Genomic DNA, 17,086 nt, shown 5'->3' on the forward strand with positions numbered 1-17,086 from the left:
AGAAGAAGAGGTACAACAAGTAGAGGGGGAGGCACATCAAATCTTGTGTTCTTGGCAGGGTGTTATATGGATGGTGACTGATAATTCCAGTCGGCAAGAACAGAGCCTCAGGATGATTTAGGTCTGTGAGAAATGTGGGAATGTGGGTCGAGAGTGATTCCAACGCAAATATTTACCAGTCGGACTATGTCTGAATAATGTCACTCTGCTTCCTGAGCTTGACAGACATTGCAACATGTGCTTCTGATTGATCTGAAAGTCTCTGCCTCACGACCAGGGAGAGATCCTCGTCACAATCATGTCTTCCTCAAATTCTGCGCTGCTTTCAAAAGCCAACCAAAACCAATGTGCAGGTGGTTTTCCAGAAAAATGTGTGTACAGTGTATATTATAAGATCTGCAACTGGCTCTCCTCTCAATACATGTAGTATGATGTAACCTAGTAGTACATGTAGTGGAACATTTTATCATTACATTGTATGTTGCCTGATTGTCTCGGAAAAATACCTTAATGTGTTACTGTTAAGCAAAATATTTTTCTTTGATAGATTTATAGGGAATTCAACAGGATGGCGGAGGGGGGGGGGGGCAACTGTAAGGACAGAATCTGAAATGTGATTTCATTCATTATGAAAGATTTACAGGCATTTTTTAAATACAATAAGTGTGTGAATATCTACACATATTTCTTTAAAAATGTTAAAAAAAAATGGAAGGTACAGGTGTATCACTTTGCATGAAATGAGTCTTATAAATTAACAATAGGAAAGTGCATTTTTAAAAATACATCTGCAATGTTGCTGCTATGAAATTTTGATGGACTTTGTGGATGAAAATTAGATTTGGGTGCATTGTGTTGTTTGTTGGAGTCAGTTGTACTTTAATGATATATCATCTTTCTGAGAAATCATTTCTGTGATGTTTCCAAGAAATAATTTCTGTGATGTGTAAATTCTCAGAGGTCAAAAGCACATGACTTGTAGAAAATCTGTCTCTAGAGATATACAAATGTTGTAGACTGTAAATAATGCTTTGTGGGCATACAATGTACAAAGTTTCTGTCATAGATGATCTGCACAGTATTATCACCTTGTGAAGATGAAATACATTTGGTATCAATGTACGGTAAAGAGCATTTTTGGTGCTACCATACCGTATGGTCTGAAATCTATTGAATGATCCCAGATATGAATTGGAAAACTGACAGGATTGTGACTTGGCACCAGCCATGAAAAGAGGCTTTGGTATTCAAGGTTTGCATTTCCTCGTCCTGTGTCACTCTTTGTCAAAATTTGAGGATTAATCATGCATGCCAATGTTGCTGCTGCTGTTTTTGAATCAAACTCAGCAAAGTTTTTTTTTTTTCCCGAAGAGAAATTGTAAAATGAAACCTAACAATTGTATCTCATGGGTATGATGTGCCATCACAGTGTACAAACTGTAAGTGGTTTCACAGTGATAGATAATGAGTGTCCACTTAATTACTAAACATGAGAAGGAAAACTGCCATTAACATCATGTGCACCATGTACAAAAATGTAGCTAGACTGTCCATTCAGCGTGTACTGTATTGTAGTAGGCCTATATTGTATACCATTTGCAAGCTACTGTAAGTGTCTGGATTTATCTTGTATTTTCTTTTCCTTTGTTGTTGTTTTTGCATTCCCTCTCCTCACCACTAGACAGTGATGGGAAAGGACATCATTTTGATCTTGTACATATCATACTGCATATACCATGCAGAATAATTTGCATGTACATGTATCTTTAAATTGCAAAGTGCATTAATCATGGATGTCAGTCCACATCTGCTAATCAATTACACAACAGGTACACAAATTAACAATTCCTCTGATAGTCATTTTCAGTCTGCAGATCAATGTTGCCTTTCTACACATTTACCCTGTTCATTCTCTTTGTTTACTGTAGCAACTGTGTTCCATATTTGAAGTATTAACTCGTGGTTTTCATTCTTTTTGTTACTCCACAGTGAGTTTGGCTAGCGGAGCTGCATAGCCAAGAAGATCCACCACAATGGCGGGAATGAGGTGGGATCTCCAAAAGCTTGGGGCGGCTCCAGTAACCATGGTGGCAGTCCTCCTCCTCTTCCTGCTCCAGCTGGGCTGCAGTGTAGTCTCGGGACAGCAGTTCAAGTTCACTCGCCCCCTCTACAATGCAACGATAGAGGAGAACTCGCCCATCAGGACTTACATATCCTCAGAGCAGAAAATGGGCATATACCTATCAAATATGTCGATGGGGATCAGGTATACACTGTTAACAAGCGATGTGAGGGATTTGTTCATCGCAAAGACTGAGGTCGTCGGTGACTTTGCCTTCCTGAGAATTAGAATAAAACCTTGCAACAGAGGAGGCCAGTGTCCAAATCTGAGGGTCAACAGGGAGGTGAGAGGAGAGTATGACCTCAGCGTGCGCGCAGAGAGTAGAATAGGAGGAAAGCGTGTTGTCGACACAACGGACATTCACCTTGTTGTTAAGGACGTGAATGAGCAACCTCCACTATTTTTGAGAGGGAGCTACGATGCAACAATCAGGGAAGACCACCCCGTGTTCTCCAACATCATCCAAGTGGAGGCACATGACTCTGACAGTGGCACGAATGGGGAGGTGTACTACAGCTTCAGTCAGCAGACAGACCAGTTTGCCATTCACACGACCACTGGAGTGGTATCCCTGACGAGACCGCTAGACTACTACCACCAATCCGAGTACAGGCTCACAGTTGTGGCAAAGGACAGAGGATTTACGCCATATGGTGGAGCTGCCCACACGACACGTGTTCCACTTGTCATCAGAGTCACGCAAGTCAACATGCATCCTCCAGTAATATCTGTTGAGAAGCAGCCAACTATCTCACTAAACAGTGAGGTAGGCACCGTCTTTGCAGTCGTGTATGTCAACGATGAAGACCCTGGAGAAAATGGAGAAATATCGTCTTTGAATATCATTGAGGGAAACCCTGAGGGTTTCTTTGAAATTGTCCCGACGAGAACCCGTGGCCGCTACCAAATGCAGATTGTCAGGTCACTCCTGCTGACGAGGTTACCCCCTTCTGTGAATGTGACCGTTGCTGCCACAGATAGTGGACAACCTCCAAGGAGTAGCTCCAAAGTCATCAGTGTTCTCCTCGATGGAGTTATGGATTTTGAGTCATATTTCACTCGTGCTCTGTTCAATACCACAATTAGCGAACTTATGCCAGTCAACACACCTTTCCTCTCTCTAGCTCCCCGCAATGCTGCTGCCAACATGGGCGTCTTCTATGTCATCACTGATCCCTCTGTGCCATTTTCCGTAGGGCCTCACACAGGAACACTATCAGTGGCCGTGGACCTCGACAGAGAAACTAAGGCAGACTACTCCTTCAGGGTTGTAGCTCGCAATGCCAAGCAGCAAACTATTGTGGAGACAGATGTATTGATCCACCTTTCTGATGCCAATGACAACAACCCAGTGTTTGATGAAGACTTCTACGTTGTGAACGTGGAGGAAAACCATCCCGCAAATTATCCAGTGATCAAAGTCAATGCCTCTGACCCTGATCTCGGAGAAAATGGATTCATCTCGTACAGTATTGCCAATATGAACCCAGTCCCATTCACCATTGACCACCAAACAGGTTACATCAACACAAGCAAAGTCCTAGACTATGAGACAATGAGGCATCAGTACAGATTGAGGGTTCGGGCATCTGACTGGGGCTCGCCTTTCCGTAGAGAGGCTGAAGTGGAAGTCACAATCAATCTCATCAATGTGAATGACAACAGACCAAAGTTTGAGAAGATAAACTGTGTTGGAGCCATTGCCAGGTCTTTCCCACCTGGAAGAGCCATTGCATTGATATCAGCATTAGACTTTGATGAAAACAGGCCAAGGTATAGGATCACAAGAGGAAATGTGAATGACCTGTTCAGCTTGAATCCATCATCAGGAAACTTGACCCTCTCCCGACGGGTTGAGGACTCCGACCCGATCTTCTACAGCTTGAAAATTGAAGCCAGGGATGGATCCAACTCAGTGAGCTACATGAGGACCAACATGACTATCACCAACACTGCGAACCCCAATCCGCAAGCCCATGCCAGGGGGCTGAAAGTCACCTGTCAGGAGACAAGTGTTGCCGAGGAGATTGTCGAGTTGTTTGAACAGCTGCAAAGGAGCAATCAAGAAGTTGAGCACTTGCCTCCAAACTATGCGGCACTCTACAGTGCCAATCTGCATGAGCCAGAGTTTGATGCTAGATTCAGATCATCTGTCGTGGTGCCTGAAGATGCTCCAGTAGGAAGCACTATCCTCACCGTGTATGCCAGTGATGTTGACCATGGTTTCAATGGAAAGTTGGTGTATGCCATATCTGCAGGAAATGAGCAGTCTCATTTCCAAATGGACTTTGAGACAGGCGAACTGAAGGTCTTGACACCACTGGATCGAGAGACACAGAGTGTTTACGAATTGACAGTGAAGGTTTCTGACATGGGTAGCCCACAGCACACCAAGAAGAGAGCCCTGACCATAACGCTGGCAGATGTCAATGACAATCCACCTCAGTTTGATCTGAGCGGAGACATGTATGAAGTCACGATCCCAGAAGATGCAGAGGAAGGGCTTGTCTTCCTTGCAGTCCATGCGTCAGATCGTGATGAAGGGCGCAATCAGGAAGTGCGATACAGCATCATCAGTGACTCTCCTGCCTTTGACATTGACGTTGTAAGTGGTGACCTGAGAGTTGCAGGTCTGCTAGACAGGGAACAGCAGCCTGTTCACGAGGTGCGAGTTCAAGCCTCTGACCTGTCGGACACTCCTCTGGCAAGCTCCGTCATCGTCAGGATTACACTGGCTGACATCAATGACAATCCTCCCTGCTGCCTCCTTCCAGAGTACAAGGTCAAAGTTCGGGAGGACCTACCAACTGGTGCTGCAGTCCTGACAGTCCAAGCTCATGACCCTGACAATCCTCCCAACGGGACTGTCCATTACAGACTTGATGTCCTGGGTCCATCAAAGTTCAGCATCGACACTGACTATGGTACTCTGCGACTGATAGAGATGCTTGACTACGAAGACACCCAGCTGTATGAGATCCAGGTTGCCATACGTGATGAAGGGATCCCAGCTATGAGCTCAACCTGCAAGATTGTGGTGGAAGTCATAGACGTCAATGAAAATATTCATGCTCCCGTTTTTGAGAACTATGTGTTGACTGGCAGTGTTCATGAAGGTCGCATCAACAACACTGAAGTGATGACCATTACTGCAACCGACATGGACATGGGCATGGACGGAGAAGTTTTCTACACAATCCGAGATGGAAGTGGCCTGGGAAGGTTCAGCATTGATGGATCAGGTTAGTAATCCCCTAGGATTCATGTTGGTTGAAGGTTAGCTTGAAAGTGAATATCATATGTACGAATAACACATTCTTCTTCCCCCAGCTGATGAAGAAGAATTTCATTTGAAGCAAAAATAGAAGTTTTGATGTATGGACCATCAAAATATATGTTTTTTTTTTATGAGAAGAAAAATTTGAATCAGTGAATGTTGAGCCTCATATAATAACTTTTGATGCAGACATGATGATGCATCAGTATAACTTGTATTTACTACAGGTTAATATCTGTTAAAAAGGATCATCAGGTATGTGCATCACTGCGTGTATCAATGACCCCTTGCCCTGTCTTTATTGAGTTTGGTCTTCCAACGCTGCGGTGACTTTATGAGCAGCTGCTTAGAGATCACACAAGTGTAATTTCCGAAGAATGGCATTTTAATTTGATTTTTGGCCATTTCCTGTCCCCAAATGACGGCTTGCTTTGCCAATTGGCTCATCATTTCTCGGCTCATTAAGGCGTGGAGAGCCCCAGTATGAAATTGACCATGACGTCGTGTTGGACAAATTTTGTGTGGTGATGGTGCCCATCCAAGTGTTGGAATGTGCTGTTTTTAGGGGAGGGGTTCAAGGGGCTAGAAAAATTCTTGGCATCTGTTCAGCCTTGGCAGCGTATTTGAAGCTTCATCTTCTCCTGAATAGACTGAGAACATCTCGAGTTTTCTAAGAAGATATGTGCAATGAAGCATTGCTGAATGCTGATGTCGACAATATACAGTTCATGTTGATTGTATCCCGTGAGTGACAGTCACAAATTAACAACATTAAAATACTTAATCATAATTGTGAGAAGTTGCATGAACTGTGTTCTAGCAATGGCTTTATGGTGCCTTAAAAATATACCAACTGCAAATTGATTATGCCAAGGGCATAGACTATCAATAGCAGACAGGGACATTGCATGCTCTATTTCCTTCTTGCATTTCCACATGAATCTACTAGAGAGAGAAGAAAGTCTCTGTATCCCATCACTATTAACAATGGATGAGTTTTAAAATAGTGGGTTAATGTACATGTGTGCCGAGACCTTTGGAATACATTTGTTGTTGTTTTTGAAATACTGGTCTCTGAGTTTTGGATCCCATCTTCTTTGCAACATTCACACAGAGTACATTTCTATTCATCTTTTTCTCTCCCCCCCCCCCCCCCCCCCCCCCTCTCTCTCTCTCTGTCTCTTGAACAAGAATGAGCTTTGTCACTATCAGTTTGGTTCATCCTTCATTTCCCCTGGCCATGCTAACCTGGTGTCTTTCAATCAATAGTCTTTGTAGAGCGCCGCAGCTCCTCGCCTGCAGCACGGTCTATTCATCTGTCGTTCGTCCCCGATGTTCCCACACTGTGCTCCCTTTCGCAGTCTACTATATGATGGATTGAAATCGACACGTCAAATTGGCAAAGGCCAGTGAGGTGTGAAAATGAGCAAGGAAATCCTATAGGTTCATGGACTATAGAAGATATTGATCACTGATATTGAATTTATGACATCTGGATTAAAAATTCATGCAGACTTTACGACTGAAGATATTCCTTATATTTGAATATGCACCTTCACACTTTGTGGAGAAATAGTGTGAAATAAGTTGAATGAATAACAAGGGGACCACACATACAGTGTTGCAAAATGAGCTAATGGAAATTTGATTATATGACAATGTGATTAAATAGAAAGTAACCGTGATATCTCAGTTCACTCCTGTGGAGCAATTTCACCCTGCAGTGGTCCATCGATCCATTGTCAGATATCCATTTATTAAGATTATCTTGTACTAAGATCAACAGAAATTTAAAGTCTGATTAAATGGTGAAATCAGTATCAGGATGTGCCAGAATTATCACATTCATTTCTGGAATTGGACCTGGTCGGACAACGGGTAGAACCTTGTAAAAGTGGGTGTGAATTTTGACAGCTTTGTAAACTTTTTGTTTTGTTTTTGTTTTTGGCATCGAATGTGATTGAGTTTTGACATCAGAGTTACAGCTGTACTCCAGTTCGTTTGTTTTTTCTTCTCTATCTGTCACTCTTTGACCTCAGAACATTTTATGTGCAGTCCATGATACACACGGTACTGGCATTGTTGAGGACAATCAAGCATTCGAAGCATACAGTGTATGTGGGCCCTACACAAGTGTACTCTGTTAAAAATGGGCAAAGTTGTGTGTGTGTGTGTGTGTGTGTGTGTGTGTGAGTGTGTGTGAAGAAAAGAAAAAACAGCTCAGCTCTGCTGTCACAGTTTTGCAATGAATGCTTGATTTCCTACCTGTTTCTCAGTACTAGCACTACACTATCCAGCGTATCACTATAATAGCCCAGTTCAGCTGGCATAGTATTGACAGAATGTGCCGAAAATCAATTGGTTCTGCGATAATGAGCTGGCAACAAATTGCTTCATGCATTATCGACTCCCTCCGTAATGAGTGCAATACGGTTTGTGTAATCATGCAATTTAAAACATTTAACCATTGTGTACTACAGTGTTTGTTCATTGTAGCTGTGCCGATTCATTTTTATAGAGTGCATTTAACGAAGCATGCCCCATTTTGTACAATAGATTACTCAATAGTCTGTTTGCCGTTTTATTGGTGTAACATGATGAATCAGTTAAGCTCCTCAGTGTTGACACATAGAGTACTCGGTGAACAAAATAAAACCAATTTGTGGTTTAAACAGCCTCCTCTCACATGAGTTTAGGACTAGTACATCTTATGGGTAAAATAAAATCAGTGTTTTTTAGTTAACCCATTACAGAGACTGGGCTATCCAGCCATCTTTTTTAGATGGAAAATCAAACAACAACAACAAAAACAAGCAAACAAATTGTAAATTGCAACACAACTGATATTACCTGATTCCAAAGCTTTATATTTCCTCGATGGTATTTAGTAATACTTCTAGTCAGGACAGCATTGCTTAGATGATACGATAACAAATGAAAATAGACGATCTGTTTCTTGGAAAAATTATTTAGTACGGTTCAAACATTTATGGTTAAGTCTAGCCAGGGAACTCTTTGAAGATTCTTAATGTATTTGAACATTCTACAATGCAGGAGGATGACGTTAGTCTGGATAATTTGCATTCTTCTTCCACTGCATTAATTGTGGTTTGGGTGGTAGTAGCAGCCATATTGATGATAGAGTAACATAGAGAGGTGCATATATGCGGAAGGCTTTCCCAGCCAGCCCTCTGCCCTCTCCTTGGTGTGGTGTGGTGTACAATGCAGCTCATCATTTGCTTAGCGCCGTCATTGTTCGCAAAATGCCATCTCCCTGAGTCAATTGATATTTGATTAGTGCATTGTCATACCGCCATTAGAAAGAAGCCTTGATTTAATTCCCCCTACTCAGAATGTGTTAAGAAAAAAAAATCAACCCTGAGTAGATGGAGGGGGGGGGGGGGTAATGGCCTTAATTCTATATTCTGGGGCAGCTGAGTTGGTTGATCAAGAGTGACATATCCACAAAATTTACTGTCCATCATCACTAATTGAATTTTCAGAAAGAAATTGTTTTAGTTAAAGTTTTCTGTTTACGCCCTCACAATTGACCTACCAGGTGACAAATGACAGATTAAGTTCTGCTTTCCTAATGGAATGATAGTATGAGAATATAAGAGCTTCAGTGGTTTGTACTGTACTGGAGAAAGAGAAATCTTTTAGCTCTGTTCTATGTCAGATTGTCTGATGATTACCTTGAGGTGTGTATCGAGCAAACTGAGTACTATATTTCATGTTGGATTACTTTGTATAATAAAATCATTAATGTCATCAGATTTTTTTCTCCTCTTTCTCTCCATGGCCAACTTTCTAGTGAGGACTTTTAATTTAACACATTCTGGCTATAATTTCTTCCAGATTAGGTTTGCGATTTATTTGACTGAGAGTATTGAATGAAAGAGATGTGTTCAACTTGTCTTGGTTGAAGGAGCTTTGAGTTTGCAATGTTTTTTAGGCGTTATTTTTCACTCAAGTAGGATAACAGAATTATTATTGAGATTTTAGTGGAAATCTCAGACTTTGCCAAATTAAAGCGAGATAACAGATATGTTAACAGAATATACTAAATTACATAAATCAATTTTAAGTTATGTACTATTACATAATTTACTTCATGTATTACAGGTCTTTAAAAAAAAAGATTAAAAAAGGTCATGTGGATCTTTCTCCCTTCCCTGTTTTGTAATTATGACCTGAATTCTCATAGTGTAAATTGTTAATGATTTTGTCATAATTATAATAACAATGATAAAGATAATTATGAAGATGATGTTGGTGGTAATAAAGGTAATAATGATGATAACAATAAACAATTTTTGTAGAGCGCAAATTATATTTAAGTCTCTAAGCACTTAAAAATAGTCATAACTATCATCATCAGTAGTAGTAACCGTAGTATTCATGAATTCATTTCTTTTTTTCTTTTTTTTTAGAGTATATATATAAGTGATATCCTTTTGTGTCTTTTTTATTTTTCATCCACATTTAATTCCTGATGGAATTTACTCATTGGTTTGTCCCAGTTCCGAATGCCTAAATATGTGTGCGCATGCATCAAAGAAGAGGTACATCTTTTCCCATGGTGGAGCAAGTTCGCTCGTGGCTTGGCGTGTGGTGAGTCATCAATGCGAGCGCCCAACATCGATCAGCCGTGTTGAAAAAGAAAGAGTCACAAAAGAAGCGAAAAGAAAAAAAAATACAGATGAGCTGCAGCCTCTACACTACCTGGTTGCAAAGTACACACTGTGGTGACATACAAAGGCCTTTGTGATATGGTGGACCTAACCCAACTTGAATTGAAAATAGTTCATGCCCCACCCCCAACATTTTACACAGGCTTCCATTTGGAGGTCTGTCCCTACCTTTCAATTCCAACCCCCACCCCCCTTAGATATAATGCACCATTTGCATCCACAGTATACTGATCAACTTGATATCAATAGGGGAGAAATGGGGGGGGGGGGTGCTGCTCTGCTTGCCTCTTTTGCTTTAAATCTCTACCTGGCCCATTGTGAGACAAGCTTCTGAGTGGGCTTTTATGAAGGCAGCATGGCTTTGGGATGTTTGGGTAATGGTTCTTTGCCTGGCAAATGGTCCAAATTTGTGTTTGCTTCGTCCTCACAATACATTCTGTTGGATCGCAGTAGACTCCAAGCCTGCTTTGGTGGTGGTGGTTGGTGGGGGGGGGGGGGGGTCTTTGATGATACCAGTTGGCAAATATCACACATTTATTTTATAATCATTCATGGGTGTTTCTTTTTCTATTGTTGGGACCAATTTGCACATGTTCATCTTCTTCTTGAAAATGCATTATTTCTAATAGTTTCTCATACTTTAGCCACAGAAATAAAGTGATTTCCAAAGCATACCTTGTGTCATTTGGTTGAAGTGTAAACATGGAGGTTTACATTACTGCTGAGCTGTAGTAATACAGAGGTGTTATTGTACAAACTACAATGGAAATGATGATATTCTTCCCTTTTTTTTCTGTGCCAGGAAATCTGTTTGTGTTTTTTAATTGATCACTTGCGACATCCATATAAAGATCATCATTCAACATGACTTTACATGCAAGAATAAAGCTAACTGGATATCCAGTACTGTAAAATCAGATGGTTTTTTTTGTGTGTGCTTGAAACTTATCAGGAATTTTACAAGGATCCAAGGTTCGCAGAAGTTATTACTGTGTGTGTGCAAAAGTTATTGTCTACATAATGCCTTGAATGCCAGTGGGAAATCGAAAAAGTTTCATGCCGCCAAGAAGGCTGTTGGCTCCAATTCGCGAAAGTTTCAAGCCACGAATTTGTCTGGTTTTACAGTTATTTACAAAGTGTATTATTGCCTTCACATTTAGTGTTGTCCATCGCAATGGCAAGAGGTCCTCATGGACTTGCATGCTTTTTACAAAGATTATAGCATGTAAAATGTTTTCACTGTGAAGGTCACATTAGATATCTCTATCACTACCAAAACATGTTAACAATGGCATGTATCTTGCAGTCAAAGAAGGAAGATACAATTGTACATGTATCGTATCTTTTTTTAAAATCTCTTTTGTCTGCTGCCATCGTGAGGTAACAAATTGTCCCGTCAACCTGCGCTTGCTTACCTCTTATCGATGGTCTTATCTCCCTTCTCTTGGCTCGAGAAACAAACATCAACTTTGCCCCCCATTGGTTGTTCTATAATTCACCTAATGCCACTTTATGGGGGGTGTAATTTACTAAGATACAGCCATATAAAGCCTTGGAAGTGTGTAACGAGATGGGTTTCCATTGTTATGGCTGGATGCAAGATGAAAAGACAACAACAACATTAACAACAACAACAAGTTCAACAGAAGTTTCCTATCCTGCAGAACTCTTGACTTTGCACCTTAAACGGCCAGCTTGGCTGCGATAAAAGTCCTCTGTGTTTCGGGCACACCTTTGTACACAAATGCTTTCTACTGTCACCTTACCACAATATTTTGTGTGGAGAAGGCAGTTACTTTTATCTGATACGACTGTGATGTTTTACCTCACTGTACCAAATTACCGCATGTCATTTCATTTCAGCATGATAATTTACCCACTGGTGATCATCACCAATGGTGTCACAATGTAGTATATACATGTAGACTGCATCTGGAATATCACATGTTATCAAATTGCAACCATTTTATGTACATGTAGGCCTACCTGAAAAGAACTAATCTGTTACTATGTTTCGAAAAAATTACATTTTGGGGTCCAGTCCCAATAGCCCATAGGATAAGCTGACAACACAGAATGCAAGTTTCTTGCTGTCACTACAATGCACTTTGTTTAGTAGAGATGCAGCTGTAATGTAGCCATTATATAGAGGCCTTCATTGGGCCGAATGCATTTTAACAAGCAATTGCTTGTAAGCAATTGCTTCAAGCAAAAGCACAAGCTCGTCTAGCAAAAGGTCTAGCTCAAGCAATTGCTTAAATCCATATGCATAACCTTGTGCTTATGCTAATACCTTTTGCTTGTCCCGCACAAGCAATTGCTTGCGTTTTCAACAAAAGCGACGTCACGCCTTTGCGAACACAAGAACAAAGGCGAGTGTGGCAGCATGTATTTGAAAGGGCATGTCTGTGTGGAAACATTTCCTGACATAGCAGAAGAGCTATGAAATGCACACACAGACACATACACACACATCTATACACTCACACGCGTATTACTGGCTGATTCCCATCACTGCAGCTTATAGTAGCCCGGATCTGCCAGATCGCACGCGAAGAGAGGTCTCCTTGCTCTCCACCGAAGTCAGACATCCTACCTGTTTTTCATCACATTTTGCGTGCTAACCACTGGAAATTCCTGTTGTTGAAATGAAAAAGTTTCTTACACTACTTATGAGTAATTTCTTGTAGATTTATACCACTCCTTCACAAGTGTGGTCTTTCTTTCATAAGTATGAAAAAGGATACTTAAAAGGGTACGTTCCGGTTAAGCAAAAGCTCAAGCTCATTTTACAGAGCTTGGAAAATCGCAAGCAATTGCTAGCAAGAACTAGCAAAAGGTATGTTTTATGCATACATTTTTAAGCAAATGCTTGGTCTCTAAGCAATTGCTTGCGGGCAGCAAGCAATTGCTTGTGCTTGCTAGCAAAAGCTTCTGCTCGCAAGCAATTGCTTGTTTTTATGCATACGGATTCGAGTAAAAGGCTAGCACAAGCAATTGCTAGCGTTTATGCATTCAGCCCAATGTACTTGTCCTGCAACATATCATTTTTGTCTTCTTGAATGATTCGTCTGAAATCATTGCTTGAAGTCACATGCCAGTTGTCTCCATCATATTCCTATTGTACCAATATTTGCAGTCATGCAGAACTAATATACAAGTTTTCCACATGAACTATTATGCATTTCTCCACAAATACCCCACAGCCAGTTTTATTAGTGTGCCTGTGAGATACACTTTGGCAAATGCACCTCGCTATGTTGTACCCTGTCCAAGTTTTATACATCCATAGTTGTAACGATACAACATTGGAATGCAAGGAATGTGCGGATGGGGTTGTCTACCCCGCACCATGACTAGCCGATAAGGGTCATTCATTAGCACCCTGCCTGGGCCAGTTATTAATACCTTTTCTAGTTAAAGGAGCAGTGTGAGTTTGGTTGTATGAAGATATGTGCATTTTGGTCATGAATGCTTCATGTTATACACTATTTATCATCAAAATATCAAATATTTCAGTGAGAAGTTTACTTGATAAACTTGCTAATGTGAGAGGTGCATGACCAGGATCATAAAGTTTCATTTAAGTTCTTCGGAGAATGATCAGAGAACTTCTTTTGCAATTTCTGAATGAATGAATCCCAACGGTTTCATGGAAATGCCCAGCACATCATTCATGCAGGTTGAAAACACATGTAAACTACAACTACCATTTATTCACCATGGCTTGCACTGTGTTTTGAAATGTCAAAGCGTTAAATACACTGTACAATTCTCATCATTGTTTTACCCCATCCTGCCAAATATCTTTAAAGAGGAAACAAATGACTGGAATTCCAACATTGATTGTGTGGCATCAGTATTCAAGTAAGGACAAATATGTAGATCTGTTTGATATTCAAATCATGTCACATAATCAGAAATGAGGCAAGGGGATCAAAAGGGGGGGGGGATAGTAATTTCCATTCATCTGTAGACATATTGTGTACCTACATATAATTGTATTAATTAACTCTGTTTCTTCCTCATAGTGTTCATGCATACAAAAGCTTGTCACTGAACAAAAATGAAATTATATCACACATGTATTGATGTGTCTGGTATACAATTGTGCATATTACTGTATGTGAGTGAACAATGTACATTATATATATTGTGCTTGTCCCAGTTGCAATTTCTACTCCATCCACAAATTGCTGTCAGTACACTACAGTAATTGAAAAAAAAAAAAAAAAAAAACAGTAAATGCCATCTCATTCAAGTACAGTGTGTAGGCCAGGGGCTGTCATGAGTGTACATTATAAAACTATATTTCCAACTGCTATCTCATTATAGAACAAAAAAAGAAACGCATTTTTCTTCAAATTATTTTCAGGAGTGTGCAGACATGCAGTTTGAGAGTGTCTCAATATACAAACTAATTTGCTTACACCTTTCATTTGTTCACACTTTTGAAAGGAAGATAAAAGTATGTGTATCCAATACTATTGAAAGGTAATATAGAGATTCCAGCACGCTTTGGGGTGACCTACACATCTTCCATGGTTGAACTCGATGAACTGCAAGTCTGTTTTGTGGCATCTCTTCAAATGAATATACACCTGCTATTGGATTCCTCTCCAATGCATTTGCAGTGTAATATTGATGGAAATTTATTGTTTCAGAGGGTAAGGCTTGCTTGACGGACTGGGGAGCGGGAGGCATTGGTCTTATTTGTTATGAAAGGCTGCCTGGCCTGTGTGCGGTGCACCAAAGGTGACCTCAGCTAAGCAGCAGGGGGTCTCATTATATATTGTACAGTTGTGGGGAAGCAGGGAATGCAGGAGTAGATCAAATGGTATTCCTGTGGACTTGCAATGTGTGCACTGAATGGAGTATGCATTGTAATGTAGGGAGTTGAGAAGGGATGTTGTGGAAGGACTCCTTTTATTATAATGCAGTCGGAAATTTTGCATTGGTCATTTCTGGCAGCTTATGGCTTAAGAGAAAATGGGGTGACCTCCTCCCAAAGTGTATTGAACACTGTTGTCATTCTGACAAATTTGAAAGGAAAAGAAACCCATGTGATTCAAATTCTTATATAAATATTAGAGGCTTAATCAGTCAGAATACAGCATAAAAGACAGGTCTTAAAAGTTACAAGCTCACACAGCTGTGTACAGGATATACATGTAGGGTCCTAAGCACATATATCACTTCAAAGTTAAAAGAAGTACATTTGTACCAGAAAGCCTTTTAAATCCCGTAAACACTTTTGCTTGATTGGTTATGCGGGCATTTTAGATTTCTTTATTTTTGTTTTGTATAATTCTATCCAATACCATCAAATTTACTTCTCGATGTGCAGTGAGGAGGCCTACATGACTCTACGATGGTGTTCGTGATGTCGGAACTACACACATGTAGTAGGCCTATACATTTCATTTCTTGAAAAGACTTTTTGCATGTTGTAAGAAGAGAACCTCTGTTGGTGTGCTATCTCGGGATCCTCGTAGTCGTAAACTGAACCTACATCCTTGTAAATCACAACCGCCAAATTCAACCCAGTTTGGTAATACAGAGCACAAGAGGGAAACCGGTAGAAATATACTAAGGACTTAAAAACAGGGGGGGGGGGGGTGGGGGAGATCCTAAGATTTGCTGCCTGACCTGATTCCTAACTGGGTCCAGTCTCCATTTAATGTTGAACTTCTCTTTGCAAGAGAGCAGGGCATTCCCTCTTCTGCCGTGTCCGATGTCACCACTAGAGTGGGCAGTGAAAGCGGCGGTGCAGTGCTCCATTCCCTGTATCCCAAAGCGGCGACACGTTCCTGCGTCCCCCACGCATTTGTTAATACCCTAGAGAGCTCACCCCTTCTGCCCAAGAGCTCAGTTTCCACAGGGATCTGTGCATGCTTGCAGGGGTTATTGGCTCGTCACTGGGCTTCGTATGGGAGAGTGATCGATATTATAGTGCCTCAACAAATGTCAGTTTAATAGCAGCGTCTCAATTTCGCATTCCCTTTGTGGATTATATTTCATTTTCACATACACATACCACAGAGCTACCAGAGAATACATGTACACATGTACTGATGATCATGTGATGGCAAAAGAAAAAAAAAATTCTCATTAGAAAATGCAGATCTATTTTTGAAAACAAAATTATCAATTTACTATCATAAATCTCTCTCTCTCTGTCTTTTTTTGTTGATATTATATGCTATACATAAACATGCTCCACTCTTTCTTACATATAAAAATACCTTCATGTGAATTTTGAAACAGATTGATGCTGAAAAAAACCCTACAGTATAAGTAGCATGATGTGTTTAATTCATTCTGCCTGTGAATGGTTAATAGATTAAGCTTTACTTTGCCAAAAATGCATTTTTGTACAGTGTTGGGATTTGTTGCTTTCATCTATTTGAGACGGGGTTAAAAAAAAAATGTTGTACACCATACATATGGACATGCGTACACGTATGACTTTTATGCATCCGTATTGAGGTACGTTGCGTGTAGGTTGTAGGTTGAGAATGAAAGGTCCAAACTTCCTTCTAGCCATCTAATTTTGTCAAGATTTCTGTTGTTGTAATGGGTTTACTTTTATTTATTTTTTTGTTTTTTTGTTTCATGGCTATCATTTCAAAATGACTCTCTGGCAATTGCATTTGCTTTCTGTCTCCTTCCCAGCAGTAACTGCTTATACTCAATTTCTCCAAGGTGCTAGGAGGATGGGATGCCAAGGTGTTGATATTGGTCAGCAGGTCGACACAGTGACACTTGACCCCATCTTGATAATGTGAAAGTGATCAATATTTGGGCGGGATGGGGCCATGGGGGGAGGGGGGCGTGTAGTTGGGCTGTTTGCTACCCCTAGTATTTATAAGGTCAACTATGGCTCACTTCCAGCATCATGTGGATGTGTGAAGTTGTCTGTTCCCTCAAGCAAAGTGGTTTTATTGTGACCTGAAACTTCAAACCCACCAAATGGCTCAGAGCAAAATAAAT

General features: G+C 40.6%; 1 protein-coding gene across 1 annotated transcript in view; it reads left to right on the forward strand.

The window, feature by feature from the left end:
- The window catches only part of LOC139727958 (protocadherin Fat 1-like), a 172,326-nt gene that overhangs the window by 6,763 nt on the left and 148,477 nt on the right, over window positions 1-17,086 (forward strand). Inside the window, exon 2 of the mRNA XM_071638930.1 lies at window positions 1,990-5,364. Coding sequence (XP_071495031.1) covers window positions 2,034-5,364 — 3,331 coding nt within the window. The 5' untranslated portion in view covers window positions 1,990-2,033. The remainder of the gene's footprint in view (window positions 1-1,989; window positions 5,365-17,086) is intronic.

This window comes from Diadema antillarum, unplaced genomic scaffold (assembly GCF_040938485.1).
Source record: "Diadema antillarum isolate AM-2024a unplaced genomic scaffold, OU_Dant_1.0 seq00000160_RagTag, whole genome shotgun sequence".
In the NCBI taxonomy this organism is placed as follows: domain Eukaryota; kingdom Metazoa; phylum Echinodermata; class Echinoidea; order Diadematoida; family Diadematidae; genus Diadema; species Diadema antillarum.